The 13,378-nt window shown below is 42.1% G+C and overlaps 3 protein-coding genes across 10 annotated transcripts in view; 1 reads left to right on the forward strand and 2 right to left on the reverse strand.

The window, feature by feature from the left end:
* The window catches only part of Nse4 (SMC5-SMC6 complex kleisin component Non-SMC element 1), a 5,663-nt gene extending 4,487 nt beyond the window's left edge, over positions 1-1,176 (reverse strand). For 2 of the 8 annotated variants that reach the window (XM_022843475.2, XM_022843474.2), the window contains exon 1: positions 638-1,176. Coding sequence is in view for 1 of the 8 variants with exons in the window: in XM_022843472.2 (XP_022699207.1) it covers positions 485-515 (31 nt within the window). In the remaining 7 variants the exon portion in view is untranslated. The other 6 variants (XM_022843476.2, XM_022843473.2, XM_022843478.1 and 3 more) reach the window with 5 other exon arrangements.
* Positions 1,177-1,270: 94 nt separating this feature from the next.
* ERp60 (disulfide-isomerase A3) lies at positions 1,271-6,265 on the forward strand. The gene is made up of 3 exons (XM_022843467.2): positions 1,271-1,557; positions 3,508-3,719; positions 4,849-6,265. The coding sequence occupies exons 1-3, from the start codon at positions 1,394-1,396 to the stop codon at positions 5,961-5,963; spliced, it is 1,491 nt and encodes a 496-aa protein (XP_022699202.1). The 5' UTR covers positions 1,271-1,393; the 3' UTR covers positions 5,964-6,265.
* Positions 6,266-8,913: 2,648 nt separating this feature from the next.
* Prp6 (pre-mRNA processing factor 6) lies at positions 8,914-13,094 on the reverse strand. The gene is made up of 4 exons (XM_022843463.2): positions 12,857-13,094; positions 12,228-12,341; positions 11,848-11,987; positions 8,914-11,566 (listed from the first exon to the last, which is right to left on the reverse strand). The coding sequence occupies exons 2-4, from the start codon at positions 12,338-12,340 to the stop codon at positions 9,048-9,050; spliced, it is 2,772 nt and encodes a 923-aa protein (XP_022699198.1). The 5' UTR covers position 12,341; positions 12,857-13,094; the 3' UTR covers positions 8,914-9,047.
* Between the last annotated feature and the right edge of the window lie 284 nt (positions 13,095-13,378).

A 13,378-nucleotide genomic window follows, 5' to 3' on the forward strand; every position in this document is an offset into this window, starting at 1 on the left:
ATATATAGCAAAGTTATTTAATAAACTTACAGAAGCCACACTTCTTATTATCAGCACTTTATGTTAATCCCAGCCTCGATCACTGCAATTGGATTAGCTATTAAAATACAAATTCTATTTACTTTGTTGAGGTCTAGTAAATATAGAATGATCGATTCACGTCTACGCTTACAATACGCACAGACTGCAGGAACAAGCTGAGTATTTACTGGAATAAAGTTTCCCGCCAACAAGCACAATAGAGCGTGTGGTACGGCTACTACCCCCCTCGCGCAAGCTAATATTTCACCAAAAATAATAATAACTGCACTATCTCAGGACGCTGCTGTATAGCTGTGTCTCATGATAACGAACAGAAGTGTCAGAAAACGTGCACCCCAGATTATATTGGCGTTGCAACAGTCTAAAATAGCCGTAAAAGATACACCATTTCCATCGTCGAAACTGGCAACGGTGGTCAGTTTAATTTAGCAGCGGAACCCACATTTAGTAAATCTTGCATTCTCTAGCAGCATATGAACTTCAGCAACGACGGCGCATATAGATTTGTCTTACGTAACGGTGTATAGACCTCTCTTGCACTTATAAACAGAATATTCATACCTCGAGTTGTTCAAATTAACAAGACAACGCTCACCTGTTTTTGGTTCACTCTCACTGAACCGTACCACAAACGTCTTCTATTTTCACCTAGTAAACTATTCCTCTGATCATTTTCTAGGTAATGAAAAAGGCACTAATAAAATTTATTATATCTGTCAGAAGGGTCATTGTTAAGTGTTCATGTGGTAAATTTTTTTTTAGTTAACTATATATATGCAGATCCTTGCCTCGTAGAATTCATAATTATCAGACTCTTCATATTTTAATTTGGGCGCGAAATTGAGATAAGATCATAGTAGTCTACTGCTATGCGTAGTATACGTATACTAAACGTAGCAACATATCTACAAATGGTCTATCTCATTGTGAAGTTCGATGACAATGGGCCGCGAAGATGGCGACATCCCACCGATAATACAGTAGTAACGTGATTGCCCAAGAAGCTTAGAGACAGGTGTTGTGATCTACGTTCGAAACCAGCCATAGACATAATTCGTTTCATGTTACGAAACAGTTATTTGAAGCGATTTCGATCAGCAATAGTATTTACATTTATTTAGATTAACAAATGGCCTAGCAAGATAGATTATTCGCACACCATCAGACCTACCCTCTCCACCATTCGTACCACATTCGTATCAAGTGACGTGTCCAATGGGCCGAGTTGCCTGCGATTGGCATCAAGTTAAACGGCCGGATAGCGACTCGGTGTCAGCGCAGTTGTTTCGGAGGCACTTCTTAGGTCGGCCGATATCGGCGTGCCTGACTGTACAAGATAGTATTGTGAGCAATGAGGAGCCATTCCTCCTATCTCATAATGAAGACCTTGGGTGCGGGGCTTATTGTCGCGCTTTTCACGACAGTGAGCGCCCACAATTACATTGAAATGACGGAGAACTTCGAGGGCAAGATCACTGGATACCCCGTTGCGCTCGTGAAATTCTTCGCTCCATGGTTAGTACTCGATATCGTGTATTACTATATAATCGTATCATTGTTGAGCAAGTAGCTGAACTCCGCTAGACACGGCCAACTAACATGATATTGTTAATAAGCCGGTATTGCGGCCTGTGTCAACATGACAGCCAGCAACAATAATTATAATGGTACAGAAAGCTTAATCCGCTTTGCTTGTTTACTTAGTCGATCTTCTGTAGCCGGCGTGCCATTTGTCTCAGTTGTGTTGTGATCGACTGCTAATGGGGTTAGCGCTGTTCGTATTGGGACAGCCGGGTCGCTTGTTCGATGCTAGTTTTTTTCGTAGACATGACGACCCATTTACGTGTTCTTATACAGTTTCCCACTCGCGAGCGCTTTGTGATGACGTAGCACTAGCCGGTCGGTGATCCTGAACATTATTGGTTGACAGTACAACGGAATACAGACTAGGAATAGTCAAAAGCTAGTGATGTTGTCAGCGTTGAGTTCGGAGCCAGTAAAGTTTTATAATCTGTACACAAATTTAGTTGATACATGCGATAAAATAAGAAATTGAGCGGTGCATCAGTCCTGAACGTCTTCGGCTGCACGTCGCCACTAAATACAGTTAACGTAAGGTAAACGGCGTGAATAGAGAAGAGTTTACTATTTATCTCGAAGCTGAACTATATAACTTCATGTGTCAATGGCGATTATCATTTCAGTAATCGAAACGAAAATTCTGTAATCGATACCAATGTTACTGTGCTCAGTTACTTGGAATCGTGACCATGCTGGAAATAAGACCAGCTTAGAAGCAGCAGCTTGTCAGTGTCTTGCACTGACTGAGCAGGCTCATTATCATATGTAGTGCTACTCAATCATTTGATATACTAGTACACTTGGTAAATGCTAATTAGTTGGGTTGTAGAGATTAGCATATTGGCAGCCAATACAGCTAAAAGATGATAGCTAAGGTGGATCTACGGTGAACGTTTATTAGCTAAGACCTGGTTGATTTTGCAGAATGTTATCTGTAGCTAATAACTCATTTCTAGTATCGTCATTGCAGTTTATTCGCAAAATAAGAAGTTTGGAAGTTTATAACCTGCAGAAAACGTCAAAAATACACATACTAGTGCTGACCTTGGTTTCCCATTTCGTTCAAGAAGGTTCACGTAGCTTTGTGAAAAAAGTATAACATGTACCATATGCAAATTTGGCACTCAATTCTATGCCTGTTGAACATCATCAGATTTGTTATTATGGATTATAATGAATGTGTACTGCGATATGACCCATGAAGTCTGACCTAGCCATTTTGCTAGTGATCAAGGTAGGAAAGCCAGCGTTGGATATTGTTTAATGGACCATCTCATGCACACGAGATGACATGTCCACGTACTGTCATTTATTCGTTGGGTCTTGTACTCCACCCCGTGTTTGCAATCAGATTCCTATTTCTACTGAACAGCTTACTTGCTTGTATATTATTTCCATTGGTGGTGCTGCTGGTTTTCTCATTGCGTTAGTTGATTAAGGTAGCATGGCAATTTTCAGTTCGCGACGGAGAATAGAGCAAGAATTTCGGAAACTTCTCTAAAATGTCACCACACTGACGTAGAAAATAAGAAGTGTTGGCTTCTCTTTATGCGAGTATTTGTTTTTTGATAGATCTCTTCATCGTACTCGAACCAAAAAAGAATATTTCAACCGAACGAAAAAAGCATACATGCAACGAGCAATAGAAAATATATATATATATATTATATCCTTATTAAAACTGAGGGCCTGCTTTGTCTTAATATCTCTATAGGATACTGTTCCATCATCACAAATGTTCGTGATTTTTTGTAACGGTAAAGGTTGCTTGACAGCGTTTATTTACAATAGATTATCCTAATAAAAAATATTTTTATTTCGTACGAACACCGATCACCGTATTTACATTTGTCAAACATTATTTTTGATTTCCATTCGATATAGGTGCGGACACTGCAAACGACTTGCACCGGAATTCGACAAGGCTGCGGGAATCCTTAAGAACAACGATCCTCCCGTGATTTTAGCCACCGTGGATTGTACGGCTGATAGCGGCAAGGATGTCTGCTCAAAGTATGGCGTTTCTGGCTACCCGACCCTAAAAATCTTCCGTGACGGAGAACTTTCTCAAGAGTACAATGGACCTCGCGAGGCTGGTCAGTATATTTGTCCGCGAACAAAACATTATCGTCTACTGTAAATTTTCAAAAATTGTTTATGTTTTTGTGTTTGTTCCTCCGACAGGAGACTTTCTTGTTGTTAGAGGTACTCTATTGGTACCTGTTTTGAGAAACCTAAGAGCTACAATTGTGAAGCGATTCGAAACACAGTTCGAACGTCGTTAGGAATATGTCGGTATTCTGCACCGCGTTGATAACTAAAATATTAAAAGCAGCTTGATACTGTTTTGCAAGTGCAGTAGGTGTTTGCGAAGCGGTATCATGTAGTTTTTATTATTCCGGCCCGTAAAATCTTCCGGCAGATTCAAGTAACAAGCTTGTCCAGATTGTTGCCTTTGTCGAATCCATCTGTTTCATGTGTACTTACAGGCGAGTCAGTTCTATTGTTTCGTTCTGGTACAGTTCAATATAAAAAGATTTGTTTGAGTTGTGTCAAAATTGGGCCTTAATCCAAATAATCGGTTAGCAAAGTATTGCCTACGATCACCTAGGTCTATAGATGGGACTTGAATTAACTGGTCGCAGTGTTACGCGCGTTTTAAACCGTATCCAATGTATTCTTGCATTCTAGTATATATAGTGTATAAAGGGATTATAACCTTGTGTAGCTTAACGAACCATCGATCTAGGCTCAGGTATTTATTCCTGAAACCTGATCAGTGTCGTCTGTATTGCTAGTCAAACAGTGCAATGGATTACACTTGCAGCTCAGAGAACTTCGAAGATCTTTCTGCAAATTTCCAGTATTTCGTCATGCAGTTACTTAACGTGAAAACGTATGCTGAATATTGCAGATGGAATCTAAAAGTTTATGTTAATACCCAGAGGGTCATAAACTAATTATTACAGGTGTATAAGGCAACGAGAACAGTTTCGCTTGTACTTCATACATAGTCATAGCTGACGGTATGAACCTGTAGCTGCAAACTCAGTAATATGCGAAAATTTGGAAGGCTGTTGAAATAATTCAACATTCCGCAAATGTAAAAAACAACTACCTCTTTTTTAAATGTTCACTATTTTCAATATTTTTACATAACTACATACATTATACCGATGCATATGATACCATACTAATACTGGGTTTTTCACTTCGATAATACAGGTGGCATCGTCAAGTATATGAAGGCACAAGTCGGACCTGCCTCGAAGGAAGTTAAGACAAAGGGCGAACTCGAATCTCTACTCAAACGTGATGAGACTGTCATCTTGGGTGTGTTCAAAGAGAAGGACTCTAGTCTACACAAGGTGTTCCAGAAGGTTGCTGATAAGGAACGCGAGCGTTACACGTTTGCCCATACCCATGAGGCCGCACTTGCCGATGCCAAAAAGCTTTCAGACGATGTCGTGCTCATCCGTGCGAAGAAATTCCACAGCAAATTCGAGGATAATGAAGTTGTCTACGACGGGTCTCCGGACGCAGTCGCGTTGGAATCGTTCATTAGGAAGCGGTTCTTTGGTCTCGTTGGCCACCGTACCCAGGAGAACTATCAACAGTTCGATAACCCGTTGCTCATTGCCTATTATGATGTCGACTACGACAAAAACACTAAGGGCACGAACTACTGGCGTAACCGTATTATGAAGGCCGTCAAGGAGTTTTCTGGCAAGCTTTCATTTGCTGTTTCCAACAAAGATCAGTTTGCTGGTGAGCTTGACGAGTTTGGTCTGAAAGCTGCTGATAAGCCCGTGATTGGCATCCGTAACGAGAAGCAGCAGAAATTCCGAATGGAAAGTGACTTTTCGATCGACAATCTGAATCAGTTCATCAAGGATTATTTTGCTGGCAAGCTCGAACCACACTTCAAATCCGAGGATGTGCCAGAGAAAAATGATGGACCAGTGAAAGTCGCTGTCGCTAAAAATTTTGATGAGCTCGTGGTGAAGTCTGACAAGGATATTCTCATTGAGTTCTATGCGCCGTGGTGCGGTCACTGTAAGAAGCTAGCCCCAACATATGAAAGCCTTGGGACAGAGTTGGAAAATGAGGATGTTCTTATTGTCAAGATGGATGCCACTGCTAACGATGTTCCTGCACCATTCGAGGTTCAAGGGTTCCCCACACTGTACTGGCTACCGAAGGGTGAGAAGTCTAACCCGCAAAAATATGACGGTGGCCGAGATCTTAACGACTTCATTAAATATATTGCAAAACACGCCACGAATGAACTAAAGAACTATGACCGTTCCGGTAATAAGAAGAGCAAGAGCGAGCTGTAAACAGCATCCAACAACTAGAACGCAAGATGTTCCTTGCCTTAGTTCAGTAAGTCGTTCCGTCGGCTAGCTTCCGTGGGCACAGGAAGCTTGGTCTCTGGTGTAGATTTTAAGCCGCAGACATACATGCAGAACATGCTGTCTTAGGGGGGCTTGAGGAATACCTTTTGTCATTAATCTTTATTTTTATTTTATTAATGAGTATGCAAAGGAACTAAAACTGGAAACAAGCTGGAAGAAAGGTCTGTCGTATAATTGAGTGGTATGTCTTCAAGTATTTTTAATAAAAATAATAACAATCTTAATCTGGTATTGTGATTGTCGAAAAGAAAGGTAGTTTAATAGTGAAACTGGCCCATAAGCAGAATCTTTAACATTTTTCATTTCCGTTTGTGCTAACAGTAAGCACGTCAATACCCTTTGAACTTCTTAAAATGCATATTTGTAGCGAACTCCTATCATATTGAATAAAAAGCTTTACATTTATGAAGAGAGAACGTTTTAGGACTCAATTTTGCTTAGGTCTTTAGCGAGTATGACGCCATTAGCCCTGGAACGTTCGAATACTGCGTCTTTTGCTTGCTTTCATTTCTAAACGTTACGTAAGACAAACTGAAAATCGCTGACTTAAATTGTGATGTATCACAAGCTTAGATCAGTAGTAGTAAGTGCCGCGAGATCACAAGTTGGTCTTAACTCTTTTTCTCAACTCGTTTTTGTTGTTTTCACAAAAGTGGCAAATACAGCTACACACAAACAAATATTAATATTTAGTGAAGGCTGATCTTGGAAACATCTACACATAACAAACAACCGCGACTGTTTGGACGTCATCTAAGTAAAAATGTGTTTCGGCTCGTTATATTGGCTACGCTTAAATCAACTTACTAAAATGAAACATGCTTGTAGAAAATCCTAGTAAACAAAAAATGAAATAGTTCGGGTATACACCTAATATAAACAAAATTTTATCAACCCCTTTGCCTTCATTCGGGAATGACTATTTTAAGCACAAGTCCATGTATGATCTAATATTAAGGTTCAATTGAAAAACCTGACAAGTAGTAAACATTTGAGGAAACGTAATTTGTTTGCAAGAAGTAAGAACAGGGAGACAATTCGCGGCCTCCAGAAACTATCATGCCGCATGGTAAAGATTGTAAAACAAGTACACGAGACTGCTAGCAGAGGGCCTGGCCCAGCGCTCATGATACGGAGTTGCTAACAGAAGTATACGCTACAAGCTGCTCGACGGTGCACTGATTAAAAAATAGTGTCCTTTTATAGAAAGGAGTAAATCTATATTGAAGGAACAGCATGAATTTCGGAGAGAGCTCTCAATAGAGAGACCAGCCAACAGTGTCCTGATGGTCAGCATCAAAAGATCTTTCAACAATCCAGCAAGCGCCCAAGAGGGGGTGTTTTTTTGTTTTAAGACCGAATTAGACTCCGCACCGTACACAGATCTGGTTTTGTGTACCTTGGCATACGTGTGTGTACCACGAAATATGCTCTTCCAGTTGATTACGATCCTGCAGGAGAGCGACATAAGTATCGATGACAGAGTGGTGAAGGTGCCATACTTTTGAAACGACTGGCTCGGCTCCAGATAAAAATCTGAGCTTCTTCTGTTCTCAGTCTTACTCCAGATCTTCCAGAAAAAACAAAGGACTAAAGTGACCCAGTCGATGTTATCCTCTGCGTGAATGCTTTGATAACCTACGGCTCTAACAGATTCGAAGCGTCTGCATCGAAGGGTCTGGCTAGCGTAACAAGACAGCAACGGACTGAGATTAACGGTATAAAACGTAGCTATAAAATTCAGGAGGCAAGCAGAATCGCGGCTAGCGATACGCCATCTCTCGGTATGTTAACAGATTCCTCTGTCTCGAGCTACTTTTTTCAATAATGATAGCTTCACCTCACACGTCAAAGAAAGACACAGAAGGGCGTCGAGACCCCAAGTCGCCTTTCCCTTGAAACATCGTCTTGTTTTAATGGTGGAGCCGGTGGCTGTTTACGAGGTAACTATAGTTTGGCAGGGCCTTATAGTAGGACATCTCAAACTATTCAATTGAGTGAGTGCCTTTCTTTTGAAGTGTGCTCTGGGTTTTATTCGTACGGCAACAAACAGACTAGTTCACCTTCCTTCCGACACCCTGTCTCTGCTCATGGAGGATTTAGGATCTTGTTTTGGACTGCCGACAACCAAGACTTTCTTCTAGTGTTTCAGCAGGCGGAAGCAGAAATTTGTAGAAAGAGACGGTGAATTTTTCAGCACGACAGCGATGAGAGATAAGGATTAAAAGGAACCGGAGCGGATAAATCGTCACATAATCACCCGTTTTAAAATCCACGGCTTCCGCCACAAATGTTACAGACGGACGCTTCCATAAATCTAGCGAAAAGTCTATTCGTAATAAATGCGGCAAGAATTATGATATATACTATGCAGGCTGTTGCTCTGGGCGGCCCCTGAAAGCTTGGCATGCTAGTGCTATCGGTAGTTCAGCAACAATGTTGTTAACTTTTAATCTTTTTAAACTTTCAGAGCCTATGAATGTTACAACTTAAGAGTCATATGAATTAATGATAATAATTTATTCCGTGATACGTATGTGTTGTGTTGTTGAACATATACCATTAAAGATAAATAAACATTGTATAAATAGTAAACATTAGGTTTACCTTCCCCTGACTTGAACACTTCCAGCTACGAAATACATAACATGTTATTCTAATTAAGTAACTGTAATTAAATCTTATGATTTTACTTACTCTTGTAGGTTGCATTGTACGCGTCGTTGGTAACAATTGAATCAGCGACTTCTAATTTCAGCTATATATATATATATATATATATATATGCGGCGAAACATACCAAATAAAAACAAAATCAGAATTTCAAATCAAAGAACAAGCAATCTCGTTCTATCAAAGAGAACAAAAAATATGCCTCAAGTCGAATGATATACATAATTTATTTAAGGTGTTTAAGATGACTCTGGTTATCGACAAATGTACATGAACCCATTAAGTTGTAAGCAAAGAAAATTAAAATTCTCACAAAGAGTTCGTAAATTCAGCCTAACTCGGTTCAGCTATTTCCTTGGTGCATAGAATCAACAGTTCTTCACAGCTATTACGCCAGTTACTAATATTTTTGCTTACACGACACCACAATTCCCCGTGCCTTGGTTCTGCTTGCACACAGCGTTTCTTCACTTCATCTCGTTGCTCCGGGGTGCCGTGGAGCATTTCAAACTTGTACATATTTGCCCAACAATCACCGTAATCCTTATCGGTTTTAATTGTGCGATTGAACCATTCACGAGCCTTATTGATCTTTCGCTCTGCCCAAAAAAGTTTGGAAATAGCCAAAAGGACCCGGGGATCATGTTCGCATTTCTTTAAAGCGTCGAAACTCTTGGATTTACGACCCGGTCGAGGCTCCATGAAAATGGCCTCGGCCCAGAGATTGCCAGAACTTGGGCACTCCTGCATGGCTTTGGCCATCATTTTTGCTGCGATATCCTTCATGCCTGCGCGATATTCGATCCGAATCGCTTCCAGCCATAATACATCATTACATGGGTTTCGTAGTCGTCCTTTCTCTAATACGGAACGAGCCGATACTAATACACCTGTCTCTTCCTGCAGTTTCGCTAGTAACACCCACAGGGGCACAGCACTCGGACATGCTTTTATTCCTCTTCCATAAACTTCCTTAGCTTTGTCAGGTCGTCCCATTTGACACCAGATCTGCCCGTACATCATCCATAGCTTCGCGAAACTAGAATAATCTTCGACACCCTTCTCGAGTATCCTTAAAGCTTCCTCTAAGTCACCCAACGCCCACTCGAGTTTGGCCGCCTTCATGATCACGCGACCTGTTGGTGCCGATGCGCGCGCCTTGGCCAGTAATCGTCTCGCTCGCTCGTATTCGTTGTTTTCTGATTCGAGCTTGACAGCGGCAAGCCAAATCTCCTCTGAATTGGGATTCGCTTTAAAGGCAAGGCTCAGAATTGATCGGGCAGCAGGTACGTCCCCTGCTAACCACTTACTCTTCGCCCCCATGAGCCACAGCACTTCTTCCTGCGGACAATGTGAAACCGCTCTTTGCAATAATGCTTCCAGGCTGTCGCGCGTGCCGTGGCTCTTTTCGAAGTGCGCCGCCTGAAGCCATATGCCTTCGACACCAGGGAATACCGCCAAGGCGTGGCCGTAAATAGCGCGAGCACATTCTGGAGCACCTTGGTTAGCCATCTGTTCAGCATCCTCAAGCCACGTATGCTCACGATCCTCGTCCTCGATTCCAACGCCGATAACATGGTCAATAATGGCTTGGCATGTGGCTACTGATTTGGCTCGCTCTGCGTCCACTGCATCCTTCATCCACAATTCACGGTTGATCTCTACACCGTTATCCGATAAAGATTTAATGGAACGTTCGATGATTTTTGGTACCATCTTTATATTCTTGTTGGCTTCTTCAAGCTTCGCTGCTGTAATCCAGATTTGTCGGTCTGTGGGAATGTTCTCACGGGCTTTGTTCAGAACCTTTCTTGCGTTTTCATACGATTCTAACCTAGCTAGTGCCAACCACAGTTCTACACTAGAGGGGCAGCATTCAACCGCACGGGTCAGAAGGATCCGCGCATCTTCAATATCCTCCAGCTCAACCGAATTTTTCCACAGTCGTACCGAATTCGGTATCTGCTCAAGAGCCTTCCTATAGATTCTCTTTTGAAGCCGCTTTTCTGTTTCCAACTCGGCTGCTTTTATCCATAATCTAACTGAGTGTGGCAACTGGCGGACAGCCTGCGCAATGACCGATTTGGCCATGTCAGCCGGCTGCAGTCGTGCGGCTTCTAGCCACACATCCTCAGAGTTCGGGCACATTTCAGCACCCTGCATGATCAGGTTCCGCGCATGCTGAAGCTTTCCCGTTACTTCCTCAAGTCGTGCAGACGCTATCCATGCTGGAGGGTGATTGGGATTTGTCTCGCGCACCGACTTCAACAACAGGCGCGCCTTCTTCACGTCGGATATATCCGCTCCATGGTTAGGAATCATGGACTGCAAATCTGTGAGGTACCCCTTGGGATCGACAACTGTCTGACCTGACACTGAGTCGGACGCTTGCGTAAGTTTAATCTCCATAAGCGTGTTTCTCGCATGACCAATCTTGCGAAGATCCAGCTCTCCGGACGCAGTACCGGGGAAGGGTGAGGCAAGACCCGTCGTTGGGTCAATAGCTGCAACCCCTTGACCACTGCTCATTGCGCCAGCGATGACACTGTCCGGCAATGGTGTGAATTTTTCGGCACGGGGATTCCTCTGTTTCTTGTTTCGCGCATCCCCCACTTCAGGAATGGCATTCCATTCGTCGGTTGACACTTCTTGTAACTCGCGCTTTAAATCAGAGAATTGCTGTTGGATCTTCGGACGTTCCTGACGATATTTCTCGATCTCTGCTCGGAGCCTTGCCTCGCGGTAATCTTTTCTCTTCTCATCCATACGTTTGTCAACTGCTTCATAAATGGCGTCTGCTTCTTCGTCGTCTTTGTCATAAGGATCTTTGCTGAATAATGACCCTCCATAGCCTGCAACACCCATGAATGGTTACTTCATTACAGCAAAGACGTAAAGTCTTCAAGCGCAAAGAAGAAAGAAAAATGCTTATGCATATGTGTATGATTGCCGTAGGTTTACCAGGACTATTGATGCATGCAAAAATGCTTTAAAATCCTTTAACTATATTCCTTACGACATGCTCGCCATAACAACTAGATAGATTTATACGTTCATATGTTTAAACTACACACATCATATTCATGGTAGTCCAATTTTTAACTGTAGTTATATGTGTTATGTGGTCACGAACCATTGAATTCGTCGTAGTTAGCATCGTTAAGGTCTTCGTCGTCGTCATCATCTTGACCTTTTCGGGGCTTTTTTGGAACCGATTGACCGTGGCGATCGTCGGGAACATCCGAACTCTCTCTGGCGGGACCGATATCAGATCTAAAAGCGATATACACAGATACAATATGTTGGTTATATTCTGTCAACAAATACATATAAGCCTAGTCAAACTTGATTTACTTGTCTTTATTATAAGTAAGACAATATTGGTCTTCATCGTGACCGTCAGGAAACTACACCGTATTGAGGCTTCAGCCTTTATGAAGCAATATTAATTCTACTTCCTACAGAAATCTAATGATTCTTCAAAGCTTTTCTGTCTTTTATAAATATCCTTACCTGGTGGTGAATCCGGTAGCTCCGCGACCTACACCGGCCACGTAGCCTAGGGGAGCCTGAACTCCCAGAAAGAGTTTCTTCTGTTTATTGACAAGTGCACTGGGTGCATGCATTCTGTAACGCAGGTAAGTAACAAACACACACGATATTAATGTATTGCTTAACGAACCTGGCTATCGGTTGTCCGAATACACAACAATTATAGTTTTCGGCAGTAAAGGGGTTTACTGATTTAGGTACACGAACAACAGATTTAATGAAAGAATGTTTTTGTTCAATGCACTGACATAGGCACCCAGAGTCACTCCACCAGCATCAGACTACCGGCATATAATTTTATAGACATAGCTCAATCTTCCACAATCTGCATACATGCTTTGGGTCTATAATTTAGTACACATTTACCGATAAAGATCGGCATTGCAGTGCGAAATATATCTATAATTTTTTTCTACTATAGGCGATTCGCAAATGCCGGATTGCCGTCGATATATACTGAGCGACACTTTTTTTTTTAAATTTTGGTTTTTTACAAGATGCAATCGATTCATCAGCCTATACTCTAACAATGACAATGTATTTAACACGGTATCGGATTTCCTATGAAAACCAGCAGAAGAACTCAGCACTTGTATTTCGATGCTCCTGACGGTTTTCCAGACAAATAAACACCCGCAGTTCACACGCAGTATTCGATAAGCCACCTAGGCTTAGCCAGTAGCTCAGCTATCGAGTTTTCTTCGTCAACATTAACTTTACATTTTTCTCTAGAATTGAGCATAGTCTAAAATAAACAATAACAGGCAAATTTCGTTTTGTCACTCGCTGGTAGAAGCGTCTCCGAAAACAGACGCAGCTACAGGCCCCGTAGGAAACTTTGGCTCAGCTTAAGCAGACGACACGCACATCAGTGCCCATTCTCATTAAAACCCTCCTAGATTTGATGTGGTCGTGACTAGGTGTTTCAGCAAAGGCCAGCTGCCACAGCAGATATCATGACGGTCACTTCAATAACTTCTTGTAAATAAAAGTATCTGCTGTGTCCTCCTTCCCCGCGTCACATGTGGATCAAGACTCTGCGAGAGCAAGTGGTCCGTGGTCAGAGCACGCTTGCGCCCGCCACCACTGTCACGACTACCGCGCACAACAGA

Source organism: Varroa jacobsoni, unplaced genomic scaffold (genome assembly GCF_002532875.2).
Source record: "Varroa jacobsoni isolate VJ856 unplaced genomic scaffold, vjacob_1.0 scaffold_1063, whole genome shotgun sequence".
NCBI lineage: Eukaryota > Metazoa > Arthropoda > Arachnida > Mesostigmata > Varroidae > Varroa > Varroa jacobsoni.